Source organism: Pyricularia grisea (genome assembly GCF_004355905.1).
Source record: "Pyricularia grisea strain NI907 chromosome Unknown Pyricularia_grisea_NI907_Scaffold_2, whole genome shotgun sequence".
Taxonomy (NCBI): Eukaryota; Fungi; Ascomycota; class Sordariomycetes; order Magnaporthales; family Pyriculariaceae; genus Pyricularia; species Pyricularia grisea.
Window position 1 is genome coordinate 5636660 of NW_022156717.1, and position 12661 is coordinate 5649320.

Genomic DNA, 12661 nt, shown 5'->3' on the forward strand with positions numbered 1-12661 from the left:
AATCCTTAAAGAGCTACTGCGGATTGATATACAAATATTCTTAGTCCGGGGCGTTTTTTTCTCATTCTATTGACTTGCCCTTCCTCCCCTGGCTTCTATTCTCTTTTCTCTTCTATCGTCGTTTTTAATCTTTGTCTATCCTGTGTACCCATTTTTTAGGTCTTGGTCTTCGATAAAATCGCCCTGCCAATCGGCATATATTTTGCAGGTCTCGCTTGTGGACGCTCCGTCAAAAGCACAGGTAGGTAAGGTAGTTGCCACTAATTCATTGCTTCATATCAGCTTAACTTATATATGACAGTGAGTTGCCTCTCGGCCGATTGAATTGCCGCCCACATGCACCCAAGACCCCGTGTTTCGAGCGCCTAATACCTACCGTACGTAGATATGCCGGATACTTCAAGCGAACCTGGTTTCGGGGAAAGTCGGCCAAAGCGATTGCTCAACTGCTATATATAACAAAGGCAATGAAGGATAGCCATGAATGAGCCTCTTTATCAGCTAGCTATTCAGATGTTGTATTACCACCCGTGTTCCCATAGGATGTTTTAATTGGTTGAGGAAAGCTTGTGGTGTGCCACAGTGGACCCCGAAAACCATCCAACTGACAAGGCCGGGGGTTCGACTTCAAAGATGTGGAAAGCTTGGATCTACCTATCAACAGCAGTAATCGCTTGAAGCTTTGTTGAGGGTAATAGGAAACAGCGGGAACGGACGACCGATATTGTTTGTCGCTGTATGGGCAGAGGCTTAAGCAAAACAATGATGCGCTCCAAGACAAGAAGCAATATTCAAAGATTGTTCAATTCTATGGCTTGAGGCATTCAACTGGTTAGATTGTGTCCTGACGATCTGGTCAAGAGCCATTACCAGGTAGAATAACCTCCCCACGAACCGGGTGCATAATCTCTACTAGACTAGTCTAGAGCTAGTTTTGTGGTAGGATCCTGCTTTATCTGCCGGTTGTTACTTGATCCACCACAGTCGCAAGCTTGAACATGATTTCGGGACCGCGAGTTATTCCAGCATGTGCTCATGTCGATTGGCTAAGACCAGTCCGTCAAAGAAAAATCTCCGAAACGAACAACATGCCTAAACCTCTGATGCGTGGATCTTCAACTCCCCACGTCTAACATAAGAACAATAAGAACATTATCCAATTGGTCGTCCCAAAAGCCCAGCCAGCAAGCTGACTCCATCCCCGATCCCTATTCCCCCCCATAACCTGCCCATTGCCTGAACCCTGATCGCCATGCTCCCCAGGCTGGTCCGTCGAGTGACTAGCCAACCGGCACCTCGTGGGGAGCCCACGGGGATGACGATAAGGAGCTGTTAGGGTGGGAGACATGGATACTATTCAAGCCAAGGAACTTTGGACATAAATCTCCCCTTGTCTCGACATCACCCCAGCCCTGGTCTCTACACTATCTTTCCTCTTCCAGTCTTAAAAAGTTACCTCCAAGCAGACACTATCAGGATTATTCCCCCGGCGTAATAGACCCGGCACAAGTATGAGAGAGTATCATGGCTTTTCTTGGTGGTAACATTCAGCCACTAGAGATGGATAGCAACAAACTCATCTTTACTGGCCTTGGCACACTTCTCTGCCTTGGCATTGGTCTGTCCCGTCTCCTTAGCAGACAGGGACAAAAGACAAGCGAGCAATCGCCCGGCCTCCTTCGAGCATTTGGGCTTTTCTTTTACACTTGCTTCGTCAAGCCGCACCGGGCCGGCGGCACCAGCACCCAGCAAGATGCACTCGAGTCCTTCTACGAGACCCAGGCGAGCATCTACGATGTCACACGCACCACTCTGCTCAAAGGCCGGGAGGACATGCTGGCGCTCGCCGCAGCTCAGCTCCTCCACAGGGCAAAGAAGCAGCCACACCAGAAGCGAATCTGGGTGGATGTACGAAAGAACCGCGCAACATCCTTCAAACTTTGTCGACATTCTTTCATGGTCAAGGAGCAGACTACTAACACCCACATTCATCTTAGATCGGTGGTGGTACTGGCTGGAATATCGAAGCAATGAACCGCTTCGTTAACGTTCCCGAATTCTTCTCGAGTGTTTACCTTGTCGACTTCTCCCCATCCTTGTGCGAAGTGGCCAAACAACGCTTTCAGCGACTGGGCTGGAAGAATGTCAAGGTCGTCTGCCAGGATGCGCGAAAGTTCAGGATTGAAGACCACGAGGCAAGCGGCCCCAAGGGCTGGAACCAGGCAATCGGTGCCGACCTGCTCACAATGTCGTACAGTCTATCCATGATTGTAAGTCTGGCTTTGTGATATCCACGGGCATGCTTAGGGAGGAGGAGGAGTGCTAATGAGACACTCTCGAAGCCCGACTTCTACTCAGTCATTGACTCGTTGACCTCACTTCTCGCACCTGGCGGCATCATGGGCGTGGTCGACTTCTATGCGCAATCCAAGGTTGATTTTAGCTTCCGCAACTACACAGCTGGCCTCACTGGGAGGCACTGTGGCTTCATTCTCAGGAGCTTCTGGCGTGCGTGGTTTGATCTTGATCGTGTCAGCCTTGAGCCTGCGAGGCGAGACTACCTCGAGTACCGGTTTGGCACAGTCCTGGGGATCAACGCGCGCAACCGGACGCTAGGAAATATTCCCTATTATATCTGGATTGGCCGCAGCAAGTCCTATATTGGTCAAGATGGCTCTCCGCAGGCTTTGCACGAGAACATCAGCCCCAAGGCGGTTCAAGTAGCAGCCAAGAACAGCTCGGCCGGTTTGCCACTTCCCTCGTTCTTCTATCAGAACCATGCTTGGCGCATATACTATGACGATCAGTTGCAAAAACACACGCAGTTCAACGACGAGTATATCTATGCATTCACTTGGGAAGACACTCGCGTCGATGCCCGCTTGCTCAAGCTCTCTTCGGATGATGTTGTCTTGGCCATCACGAGCGCTGGCGACAACATTCTGTCATACATCAGCCAATCTCCTGCACGAGTTCACGCGGTGGATCTCAACCCGTCACAAAACCACCTTCTCGAGCTCAAGCTGGCATCATACTCAGCTCTTGACTACGCAGACTTTTGGAAGATGTTTGGCGAGGGACATCACGACAACTTCCGTGCTCTCCTCATCAACAAGCTGTCTCCTCACCTGTCGAGTCGGGCATTCCAATACTGGCTCGCCAACGCGCACGTATTTACCAGCAAGTACGGCCTCTACGACACGGGCGGCTCCAAGCACGCAATCAGGGCATTTCGCTGGATCTCATCTGCGTTTGGAGTCCGCTCCGCCGTGCGTGAAATGCTTGAAGCAAAGACGCTAAACGAGCAGCGTGAAATTTGGCAGGGCAGGATTCGCCCGGCGCTCCTGTCCCGCATGGTCAGCAACTTCGTTGTCAGCCAGGAGCAGTTCCTCTGGTCGGCCCTGGGCGTGCCAAAGCACCAGCTCGCCATGCTCGAGAAGGACCACGCCACTTCCGAGGTGGTCTCGAGGGGCAAGGCCAGTAACTCGCGGTCAAGTGCCATCTGGCAGTTCATGTCGGACACGCTCGACCCCGTGGCGCACGATACCCACATTGCCGAGGACAACCCCTATTACTACGTCACCATGGCGGGCAAGTTCTCACCGCGTTGTCATCCAGACTACCTTTCCCCGGCCGCGCACGCAAAGCTCTCCCGACCCGGCGCTCTCGAGGACCGCATCCGCATCCACACGGAGGAGATCGACGTGGTGCTCGCCGGCCTCGCGCCGGGATCCCTGACGGTAGCCGTGGTGATGGACAGCATGGACTGGTTCGACCCGAAAGAGCCCCGCGTTGCCGCTGCGCAGATCTCCAAGCTGAACAGGGCGCTCAAGCCCGGCGGCCGAGTGCTGCTCCGCTCGGCTGGTTTGAAGCCGTGGTACGTGGAAGAGTTTGCCAAGTTGGGTTTCGCGCCAAAGAGGGTTGGGTGTCGCAGCCCAGAGACTCGGTGCATCGACAGGGTAAACATGTATGCCAGCTGTTGGCTTTTGACCAAGACGGGAGGTCTTCCACCGCCAACTCCGGGCATGGAGGGCGAGCCGCTCATAAGCTGGCCTGTTGACGAAGGGTTGGCTATGATTTGAATCTTGTTGGCGGTAGTTATGAGCGTTTTAGATCATCGTTCTGATTTTGTATCCCCCAGTTTAGCATTTCAAACCGCTACAACATTAAAACTACCTATATGAACTCACGGCTGTCATGATATATTGGAAAACATGCGACCAGACAAGACAATGGTAGGTACTCAGGAACTCAATGATTGGTCATTATTGAAACAAGGCTACGAGAAAAAAAGAAATTTAAAAAAAAGGGCAGTATTGTGTCATAATGAATGTGGCCACTACTGATTCCCGAAATCTCGTAGAGAAGCAAAACGTTCTCTCGAAACCGGGCGCCCAGCAAACGGGTCTTGTATTCAATCTGTGCCAGAGCGAAAACATTCACGCCGATGGAAAGGCGATGCGAATGTCGATATACGCGTCAAAAGACGTGTAAAGCTGGCATGGAAGTTGTTCTCTTAAAAATCAGGGAAGCGCCGCCATACATCGCGCAGCTAGCTGCCATATCTGCAGCTCTTCTCATGTATGAGATGTAGCCATATGCCTGGATACTTACCCAGGCAATTTCGGGTCTTACGAAAACCATGCAAGATGCATTGGCGGCGGCGGCGGCTTTCCTACGGTCCTTGGTTGGTTATGGTAAGAAGGGAGGAAACAAAGCCTTGTAGGAAAATTTTCTCAGAGATCTTTTTGTTTGGGAAGCGGCGCACAGAGCTGTCAAATGGCCCTCACCGCTTTTGGCTTACCTAACGCCTTTCCACAACGCGTGGGGGTGAGGCGCTAGACCACGTGGCAAGGGACACTCTAAGAAATTTGACAGTAAGTAACCGCCAGAAGGCACAATGCGGAACCAACCAATGGAATGTCTCCGCAGTCTTTTTGCTTCCCGCTCGCCCGAACTGTATTGTACTCCGTACATTCTTTTTAACTCAAGATTAATGTTCTTATGAAACGGTTTATTGCGTGGTTTCTTATCCCGTCTTCAGAATGGATTCGATGCAGATTCTGAAGCGCGCCTCCGTAACAACGCATCTCAGTGTTTCACGACGCCTGTCAAGCGCTTGCTACCTGCCATGGAGTGTCAGTGCCAGTCTGTATGGTCGGTCTGGTCCTGCCGTCATCCCGAAAAAACACCGCACGGCCGTTTTGGCCAAAAACAGAAGCCCATTCGGCGGCTTCTGGAAAGCCAAGATCATCAACCGGTCGCTGCGGAGCCCATGAACCAAGCGATGCATCTTATCGAGTTTGAGTTTACCGAGGGGTCATCTAGACCTAGTCCTAATCCAAAACGATACCACTTGCCAGTATCTCTTACTGATGATGGGTTTGATGCAACGCGGCACTACTCCCTTGGTCGATCCTGATCTTCAACTGCTACGCCCGTTGTTCTCTTCCGTCATCGAGGCATTTTCTCAAAGACAAAGAATAAAAAGAGGAAGAAAAAAAAAATAAGAAAAAAAAAAAAGTATTTCGGGTTTCCGTTCGTTCTCTTGATTGGCGAGCAGTCTGTACGGCCTACGTACGAATGAGCTGGGCTAGTAAACTGCAACCTCGGTAGCTCGTCAGTCATAGCTCACAGACAACAATACCAGCACTTGGACCCCCGTCGGAGGCTCTGTACGCTTCCATTGCGGCAGAGGCGAAACAAGAGTTAGTAAGTAGGTTGCCCCTACGGGCTGGCTGGTCCACCAGCTTCGGTCGTATGGCTCCGACAATAGCCACCACGTTCCCCCGATGGTTACATACAGTAGTATGGTTACCACAGGAGAGGCCTCGAGCGCAGATCGATCGGCTCGTCACTCGCGATTCTTGAATTCCGATACCTACCTACCTTACTTGATTACGTCGTATCACTTCACGACCTACCCTGCCTACCCACCTCTATCCACCTGACCCTTACGTGCAGAAGCATATCTGGTCGAACCGAACCAGGGGAAGTAGCCCTGCTTTCCTTCTACCCTTGACCCCTCACCCTCATCCCTATTGCTCAGGGGTAATAAACGCCAATCTTATAAAAATTTGTGAACACGACTGAACAGGCCAAGACTCCTGCCTCGGCTGACATGACCAAAAAAACTTCAACATGCATACCATCCCATCTCTATCTTTGTTTCGGCGGCCCATGTGCAGCTTGCGTACGTCGCGGCGGCATCGCGCGCTCGCGTTTAAGCATCTCTTCCCGCCGCATGGACGTTCAAGTGAATGTCTCAAAAGTCAAAGACAATTGCAAACAGATGAGCGGATGAGCTTTCAACTGCCGCCTGGCACCCACCCCACCCCACGATCCCCGGTGTTTCCATGCCGGGCAGGGCACTGATGGCAGTCGTCCCAAATCCTGCTTGCTCGGCAAAACCAGTCAACGTTCAAATCATAGCAGACAAGGACTGATCTATTTTACTCATGTGCTTACTCACAAAATTCCACCGGTTCATCCCTTGTCTAGTCATCTGTATTTTACCGATTATGACATGTACCCTGGATATATGCGTGATATCCGCTAGACGACTCCACTTGCTCAACGTTTGTGTTGACGCGGTCTTTGTGTCCGTCTCTTGTCTATTTTTGTTTCTGTGTCCTCCCGCTTTGATCCTTCCTTGCGGTACTTGTTCGAAAGAAATCCCCCTCTCCCTTGTCAACACACTATTGCCCCACGGCTCGTTATACACCTATGGTCAACCAGGTGTCCTAGCGGGGCCTACGACAACGGCCAGTAAGAAAAAGAAAAGGACAAATCCAGTAGCGAGACCACAGAGGGCAAGTCGCTACTGCCCGAAATAGTTAGTCGTTATCAGGCGATCATGGTCTGGCTCGTTACTGGCCGGGCCCGTTGACCTCCATCTCCGCCGTCTTGTTATCTATTAGGTGTCAGCACGATTACTCGGTCTTTGTTTCCGCGCGCGACATCAAAATTGTTCGGCCAGAAGCTCAGGACGAGAGGATACATACGCACAAGATGAGTTCCTCATCTTCTTCGCGCAAGTCGCGCAAGTCCCGTAGCGGGTCGAGCGTCATGTACACAAACGCAGTGTATTTCCCGAATCAACATATATACAAGGGGGACACACCGGGGCAGCTCAACTACAGCTGTATAAGCCATGTGTTTTACGCCCACGCGCAAGTGTCTAGCGATGGCAGTGTTCTTGTGAGTCTTACAGACACTCAGTCATCCTATCATGACTGACACGAGTAATAGTTAAGCGACGAGTGGGCAGACGCAGGTGCATCCTGCGATGGGGTCAAAGGTGGCCTCGGCTCACTGATGTACCTGAAGCAGAAACATCCTCATCTTCTGGTCGTACTATCAGTGGGAGGTGGCAACTCGAGCGAGATATTTCCCCACGTGGCTGCTAGCGCTGTCCGCCGGGACACCTTTGCACGATCGGCCCAGGGACTGGTCGACGCATCTGGACTGGATGGGATTGACGGTGCGAAATGCCCCATGTTTTTCTGGAATATATCGGACTTTTATTCGGTCCCGTTCTTAGACGGCATCTCCATTCCCAGGGGGTGAAATATTAAGGGGCATATGCTGATAGCGAGCAGTTGATTGGGAATACCCCTCCGACCCACAACAGGGGGCCGATTTCGTTGCCCTGCTAGCCGCCGCACGCCTCTATCTTACTGAGGACCGATATATACTCACGGCGGCTCTGCCAGCGGGCCTATCGGTTCTGCAGAATATCAACTTGGCAATGGCCGCGGACTATCTTGACTACATAAACATCAAAGCATACGATCTATACGGATCCTGGACGCACAAATGTGGCCATCACGCTCAGTTGTATGCCAAAGGAAAGGACGAAGCATCGGGATCATCTGCCGTGCATTATTTGCTATCGAGGAAGGTCCCCGCGAAGAAGATCCTCCTCGGAGTTCCTGTATATGGGCGAAGTTTCCTCAACACTACGGGACCAGGGCACAGGTTCAAGGGTACCGGAGGTGAGCAAGGTGTGTTTGAATATCGCCTGCTTCCAAGGAAAGGAACGAGGGAGCAAGTCGACAAGGGACTCGTTGCGGCGCAGTGCGTAGGTGGCGACGGCGGCTTCGTCACATACGACAACCCGGATACAGTCAAGATGAAGGCCACATATTGCAAGCAAAAGGGCTTAGGTGTAAGTCAAACGCGTCTGTTACTCTATGACGTAAGACCTTGGGGCTGACATGACGATGATTCGCCAGGGCCTTTTCTATTGGGCTGGACCAGCAGACTCCAAGGATAGCAAAAGAAGTCTAATAGCGGCTGGATTCAGGACCTTGCATGGTACATGATAACATCAAACAGCTTGCAAGGCTATACCAAGTGCACAACGGAGGATTTTCTCTACCGCCGACATTTGCAACACGAGACGCGCGTGTCGAAGGCAAGAACTTGCCCGTATCTTTGCGGACAGCGTGGCAAGTCACCAGACCAAAAGCTGCAATACGCGCGTACATGTGCCATCACACTTGACATGGCTGTTGCTTTGGCCTGCGTGTGTGCGCCATCGAAATTTTGATACAACTCGATCAACCGGGTAATGTGGGGGCTATGGCAAAACAAAGTGGCTCACAACGGGAAAACAGCACGTGCATAGGGGGGTTCTTCCGTCTCAGATATAGCGGGCGGCATGAGGCAGCCAGCAAACCCCTTGGAGTTTTGTTTTGCGACATAAATTAGAGTCAAGCTTGTTTTTGTATTCTGGGCGGGCATTAGAGTGTTCTTAAACGTCTTGAGGGGCCGCAAAAAAAAAGAGATGGCAAGGTCGAGGTTCACGGGACTCCAAGTTAGAGGTAGACAAAAAAGCAAATGGATATATGAAGTTTCAAAGAGAGGAACAACCGGCAACATCAAACAAGAAACAAATCCCTGTCGCGGTTCGTGGGCGAATCCTATTTTTATTTATTTATTTAATTTTTTTTATTACTACGATTTTATTTTTGGATGTAACATCGCGTAAACCTGCTTGATTTCGGGCGATTTTTTTTTTACGTACTACCGATACTGCACATACAGTACTACTGCACTACAGTACCCAGCAGGATGTAGACCCGGGGAAAAAAAGTGTGGGTGTGACGGACGGTTGGTTGGGTGGTATCGGCTTCTCATGCAAGGGGCCGCGGGTCCGGGGAGCGCCTCATGCTTGCCGCATATGTTTGTGAGATGTGATCGCTTGCATGCGAGGATCCAAGGATTCGGGGAGTTGTGGTGGCCTTTTTTTGGGTTTGTGAAAAAGCTGGAAGGCTCCATCAAGATTGATGGGCGTTGGCAGTTTGGTCATGTTGGATTGTGGAATGAATGGGAAACGAGTGGGGACTGGACGATGGTAGATAGTATGAATAAAAGTGAATTAAATTAATAAAAAGTCCCCAAGTTGGACTTTGATATCAGATATACATACCCTACCTAACTACCTTAAACTAGGTACCTAGCATCGTGGGTTTTTACGGTGCAGGGATGACGGACGTGTTTTATGGTTGGTTGTATGTACATAAGACTCTCGACAAGGGGAGGTGCTGTACTAACTAACATGCGTCAGCACGTGACCCAGCGCTGCGTTCGTACCGCTGTTTCGCGCAATCTGGCCCGCTGTGACATCCGTTAGCTCATCCAATGTACCCACCAGTCCCGTCATAGGCGGACACGGGCTGCTTAGTACAGGCACTTCAACTACCTACTTACCTATCTTACCTACCTAACTACCTACTTATGTTACAGTGTCCGGACAGGTAACCAGATCCAATGCCAGACAGTAGCAAACCACAAGGGCCAAGATGAATGCCAGTAAATTGACCGAGCCCTCATCCTTGGATGCTGGTGAGTACATGTCCCTATTTGGCTACCTAGTGTGAGGACATTTATTTCCTTGGGATCCATGGTTCGAATGATTGATTGCTGGGCGCGCGAGTTGCTACTCTAAACATCCACCCCCCTCACTCCCTTTAGCCATAGCTACGGTGCCACTGACAACCCACCCTTCGCTCTTCAAACAGTTGATTACGATCCCGTACAGCACCTCAACCTCCTCTTCAACCATCCGGCCTCAGTTACTTCAATCGAACCAGTCAGCGCTGCGCTGCAGGCTCACAAGGATGGCCTCTCGACGTCGATAGTCGAGCTCGAGACGGAGCAGGCCTACGGGCCGTCGTCGTCGCTGGAGCGCATGCAGAGCGCCCAGGCCGAGCTGGCCGGCCTCTTCAAGCGCATCGAGAGCGTCCGCACCCGCGCCCTGCAGACCGAGCGCAACATCACCACCATGACGGCCGACATCAAGCGCCTCGACGGCACCAAGCGCAACCTCACCCTGTCCATGACCGCCCTCAAGCGCCTCCAGATGTTGACTACGGCCTACGAGCAGCTGAGGGGCCTGGCGAGGTCCCGCCAGTACCGAGAGTGCGCCGGCCTTCTGCAGGCCGTCCTGCAGCTCATGAAGCACTTCAACAGCTACAGGTCCATCGAGCAGATCGCCGTCCTGAGCCGGAACGTGTCGGAGCTGCAGAGGGAGCTGCTGGAGCAGGTCTGCGAGGACTTTGAGCTGGCCTTTGCCAAGGGAGACGTCGCAGCCCACAGGCCGACCCTGGTGGAGGCCTGTCAAGTCATGGATGCCCTCGGGGACAATGCCCGCGCCCGCCTGGTGACGTGGTACGTCAACACGGAGCTGCGGGAATACCGTCAGGTCTTCAAGGGCAATGACGAGGCCGGGAGCCTGGACAATATCGGCCGGCGTTTCGCATGGTTCCGCCGAACGCTCAAGACCCACGAGGAGGAGCACGCTGCCATCTTCCCGCCCCATTGGCGCGTCAACGAGACCCTTGCGGCGGCGTTTTGCGACGGTACTCGCGACGACCTCAAGGGCGTGCTCGAGAGGAGTATGCGCCGCCCGGATGCCGCTGGCAAGATCGATGTAAACCTGCTGCTTAGCTGTCTGCAGGAGACCATGGACTTTGAGCAGAGCATCGAGCGACGATTTGCCTCGGAGATGCCCCGTGCGAGCATCGACACGCTCAGCTCAGCCGATGAGAGGGGCACACACACATTCAATGGATCTATATCAGTCGCCTTTGAGCCATATCTCAGTCTCTGGGTCGAGTCTCAAGACAGACAGCTGGGTTCCATGATACCCAAGTACCGGACCCAGCCACTCATTCCAGACGATGAAGAATTTAGCCCCCAGGCTGTCATCCCTTCGGCGATCGAGCTGTTTCACTTTTACAAGACAACTCTGTCTCAGTGCGCCAAGTTGTCGACTGGTGACAGGCTCCTGGATCTAACAAAGATCTTTTCAAAATATCTGGACGAGTATGCACAGCAAGTCCTCCTCGGCTTTCTACAACGCGGTGGGCCCCAAGGCCCCGCCACCGAGGACACCATCTTGGTGCTCAACACTGCCGACTTTTGGCACACAAACACAAATCAGCTCGAAGAGAATATTAGAAAACGTGTAGATCCCGAACTGGCCGTCAAGGTCGACCTCTCATCCCAGTCGGACTCCTTTCTTGGGGTTGCAAGCGCTGCAGTCCTCGCGCTGGTGCACAAGGTAGAAGCCGGATGTGAGGGTGCGTGGCGTGAGATGAAGAATACCAACTGGAGCAGGATGGAAGGCGTTGGAGATCAAAGTTCATATGTGGCTGAGCTGGTCAAGCACGTCAATTCCCAGGCAGAAGAGATTCTCCCGTTGGTCGTCAAGCAGCAGTATGCCCGCGCTTTCTGCGACAACCTGGTTGAACAGATGGCCAGCGCATACATTGCCAACATTGTTCTTTGTCGACCTGTGTCTGAGGTTGGCGCCGAGCAGGTGAGTCTATAAATCCCTTCATCACGACCAAGTCTGTCCATCAGTATATGTTCTAAGCTAACCTTGGTCTTTGGCAGATGCTCCTGGATAAATATGTCCTCACGAAATCCTTCGAGAACCTAATGTCGTACCACACTCACTCCAACCCCGAGGGATCTCAGTACACGCCCTCGGCCAGCTTCGTGAAGCGCGTCAACCAGATCATGTCGCGCATCGACCCGCTCCTCAAGACGCTGCAAGTCCGTGCCTCGCCACCCGAGGGTCTCGTGCAGGCCTACCTCATCCACATCGGCGACAAGTCCGACACCAACTTCCGCAAGATCCTCGACCTCAAGGGCCTGCGATCCAAGGCCGACCAGGCGCACCTGGTCGAGCTCTTCACCATCCACAGGGAGGGTACCGCCGCCCCGGGCAGCAAGCAGCTCGTCATGAACTCGCCCCTGCTGACCCCGCTCATGTCCTCGTCCGGCTTCGGCGGCGGCGGTGGCGCCATCGCCACCAACCCGGGCCTCGATGCCGCGAGCAGCATCGGCGAAAAGCTCCTCAGCGCCGCAAGGGATACGGGCGTCACGGGCCTGGGCGTCAGCATTCCCGGCGGTGCCGGCGGCGGGAACCCCCAGGTCAACATCAACGAGAACCTCAAGAACATCGGCAAGTTCTTTAGGAGGGATATCGGCGGCCTGGGCGCGCGCTTCGGGAAGCGCGACGTCACGCCGACGGGTTCGGGCGGTGCTGATGACGGGAGCAGGTGATTTTATTGGATTATAAGAGATCAGACGCTTGAGATTTTGCCAGGAGCAGAGTAGACAAAAAGATAAACCTTTTCATTTT

At 52.6% G+C, this 12661-nt stretch overlaps 3 protein-coding genes across 3 annotated transcripts; all 3 read left to right on the forward strand.

Moving 5' to 3' along the window:
- Positions 1-1524: 1524 nt before the first annotated feature.
- PgNI_04261 (uncharacterized protein) lies at positions 1525-4140 on the forward strand (the record flags this gene model as incomplete). Its single annotated transcript, XM_031124311.1, has 3 exons — positions 1525-1908; positions 1998-2270; positions 2343-4140. The coding sequence occupies 3 exons, from the start codon at positions 1525-1527 to the stop codon at positions 4080-4082; spliced, it is 2397 nt and encodes a 798-aa protein (XP_030983538.1). The 3' UTR covers positions 4083-4140.
- A 2012-nt stretch (positions 4141-6152) lies between these two features.
- On the forward strand, positions 6153-8863 carry PgNI_04262 (uncharacterized protein). Its single transcript, XM_031124312.1, has 4 exons — positions 6153-7200; positions 7252-7483; positions 7602-8170; positions 8238-8863. The coding sequence occupies exons 1-4, from the start codon at positions 7012-7014 to the stop codon at positions 8325-8327; spliced, it is 1080 nt and encodes a 359-aa protein (XP_030983537.1). The 5' UTR covers positions 6153-7011; the 3' UTR covers positions 8328-8863.
- An 881-nt stretch (positions 8864-9744) lies between these two features.
- Positions 9745-12648, forward strand: PgNI_04263 (uncharacterized protein). The gene is made up of 3 exons (XM_031124313.1): positions 9745-9852; positions 10029-11830; positions 11908-12648. Exons 1-3 carry the CDS (start codon positions 9810-9812, stop codon positions 12580-12582), a joined length of 2520 nt encoding a protein of 839 aa, XP_030983536.1. The 5' UTR covers positions 9745-9809; the 3' UTR covers positions 12583-12648.
- The last annotated feature ends 13 nt before the right edge of the window (positions 12649-12661 follow it).

Excerpts from the sequence above, each read along its gene's own strand:
- PgNI_04262 (XM_031124312.1), top strand. The coding sequence starts at position 7,012 with ATGAGTTCCTCATCTTCTTCGCGCAAGTCGCGCAAGTCCCGTAGCGGG. Across the intron at positions 7,484-7,601 it reads TGGACTGGATGGGATTGACG|TTGATTGGGAATACCCCTCC; the intron begins GTGCGAAATGCC and ends GATAGCGAGCAG. Across the intron at positions 8,171-8,237 it reads GCAAGCAAAAGGGCTTAGGT|GGCCTTTTCTATTGGGCTGG; the intron begins GTAAGTCAAACG and ends ATGATTCGCCAG.
- PgNI_04263 (XM_031124313.1), top strand. The coding sequence starts at position 9,810 with ATGAATGCCAGTAAATTGACCGAGCCCTCATCCTTGGATGCTG. Across the intron at positions 9,853-10,028 it reads GCCCTCATCCTTGGATGCTG|TTGATTACGATCCCGTACAG; the intron begins GTGAGTACATGT and ends CTCTTCAAACAG. Across the intron at positions 11,831-11,907 it reads CTGAGGTTGGCGCCGAGCAG|ATGCTCCTGGATAAATATGT; the intron begins GTGAGTCTATAA and ends GGTCTTTGGCAG.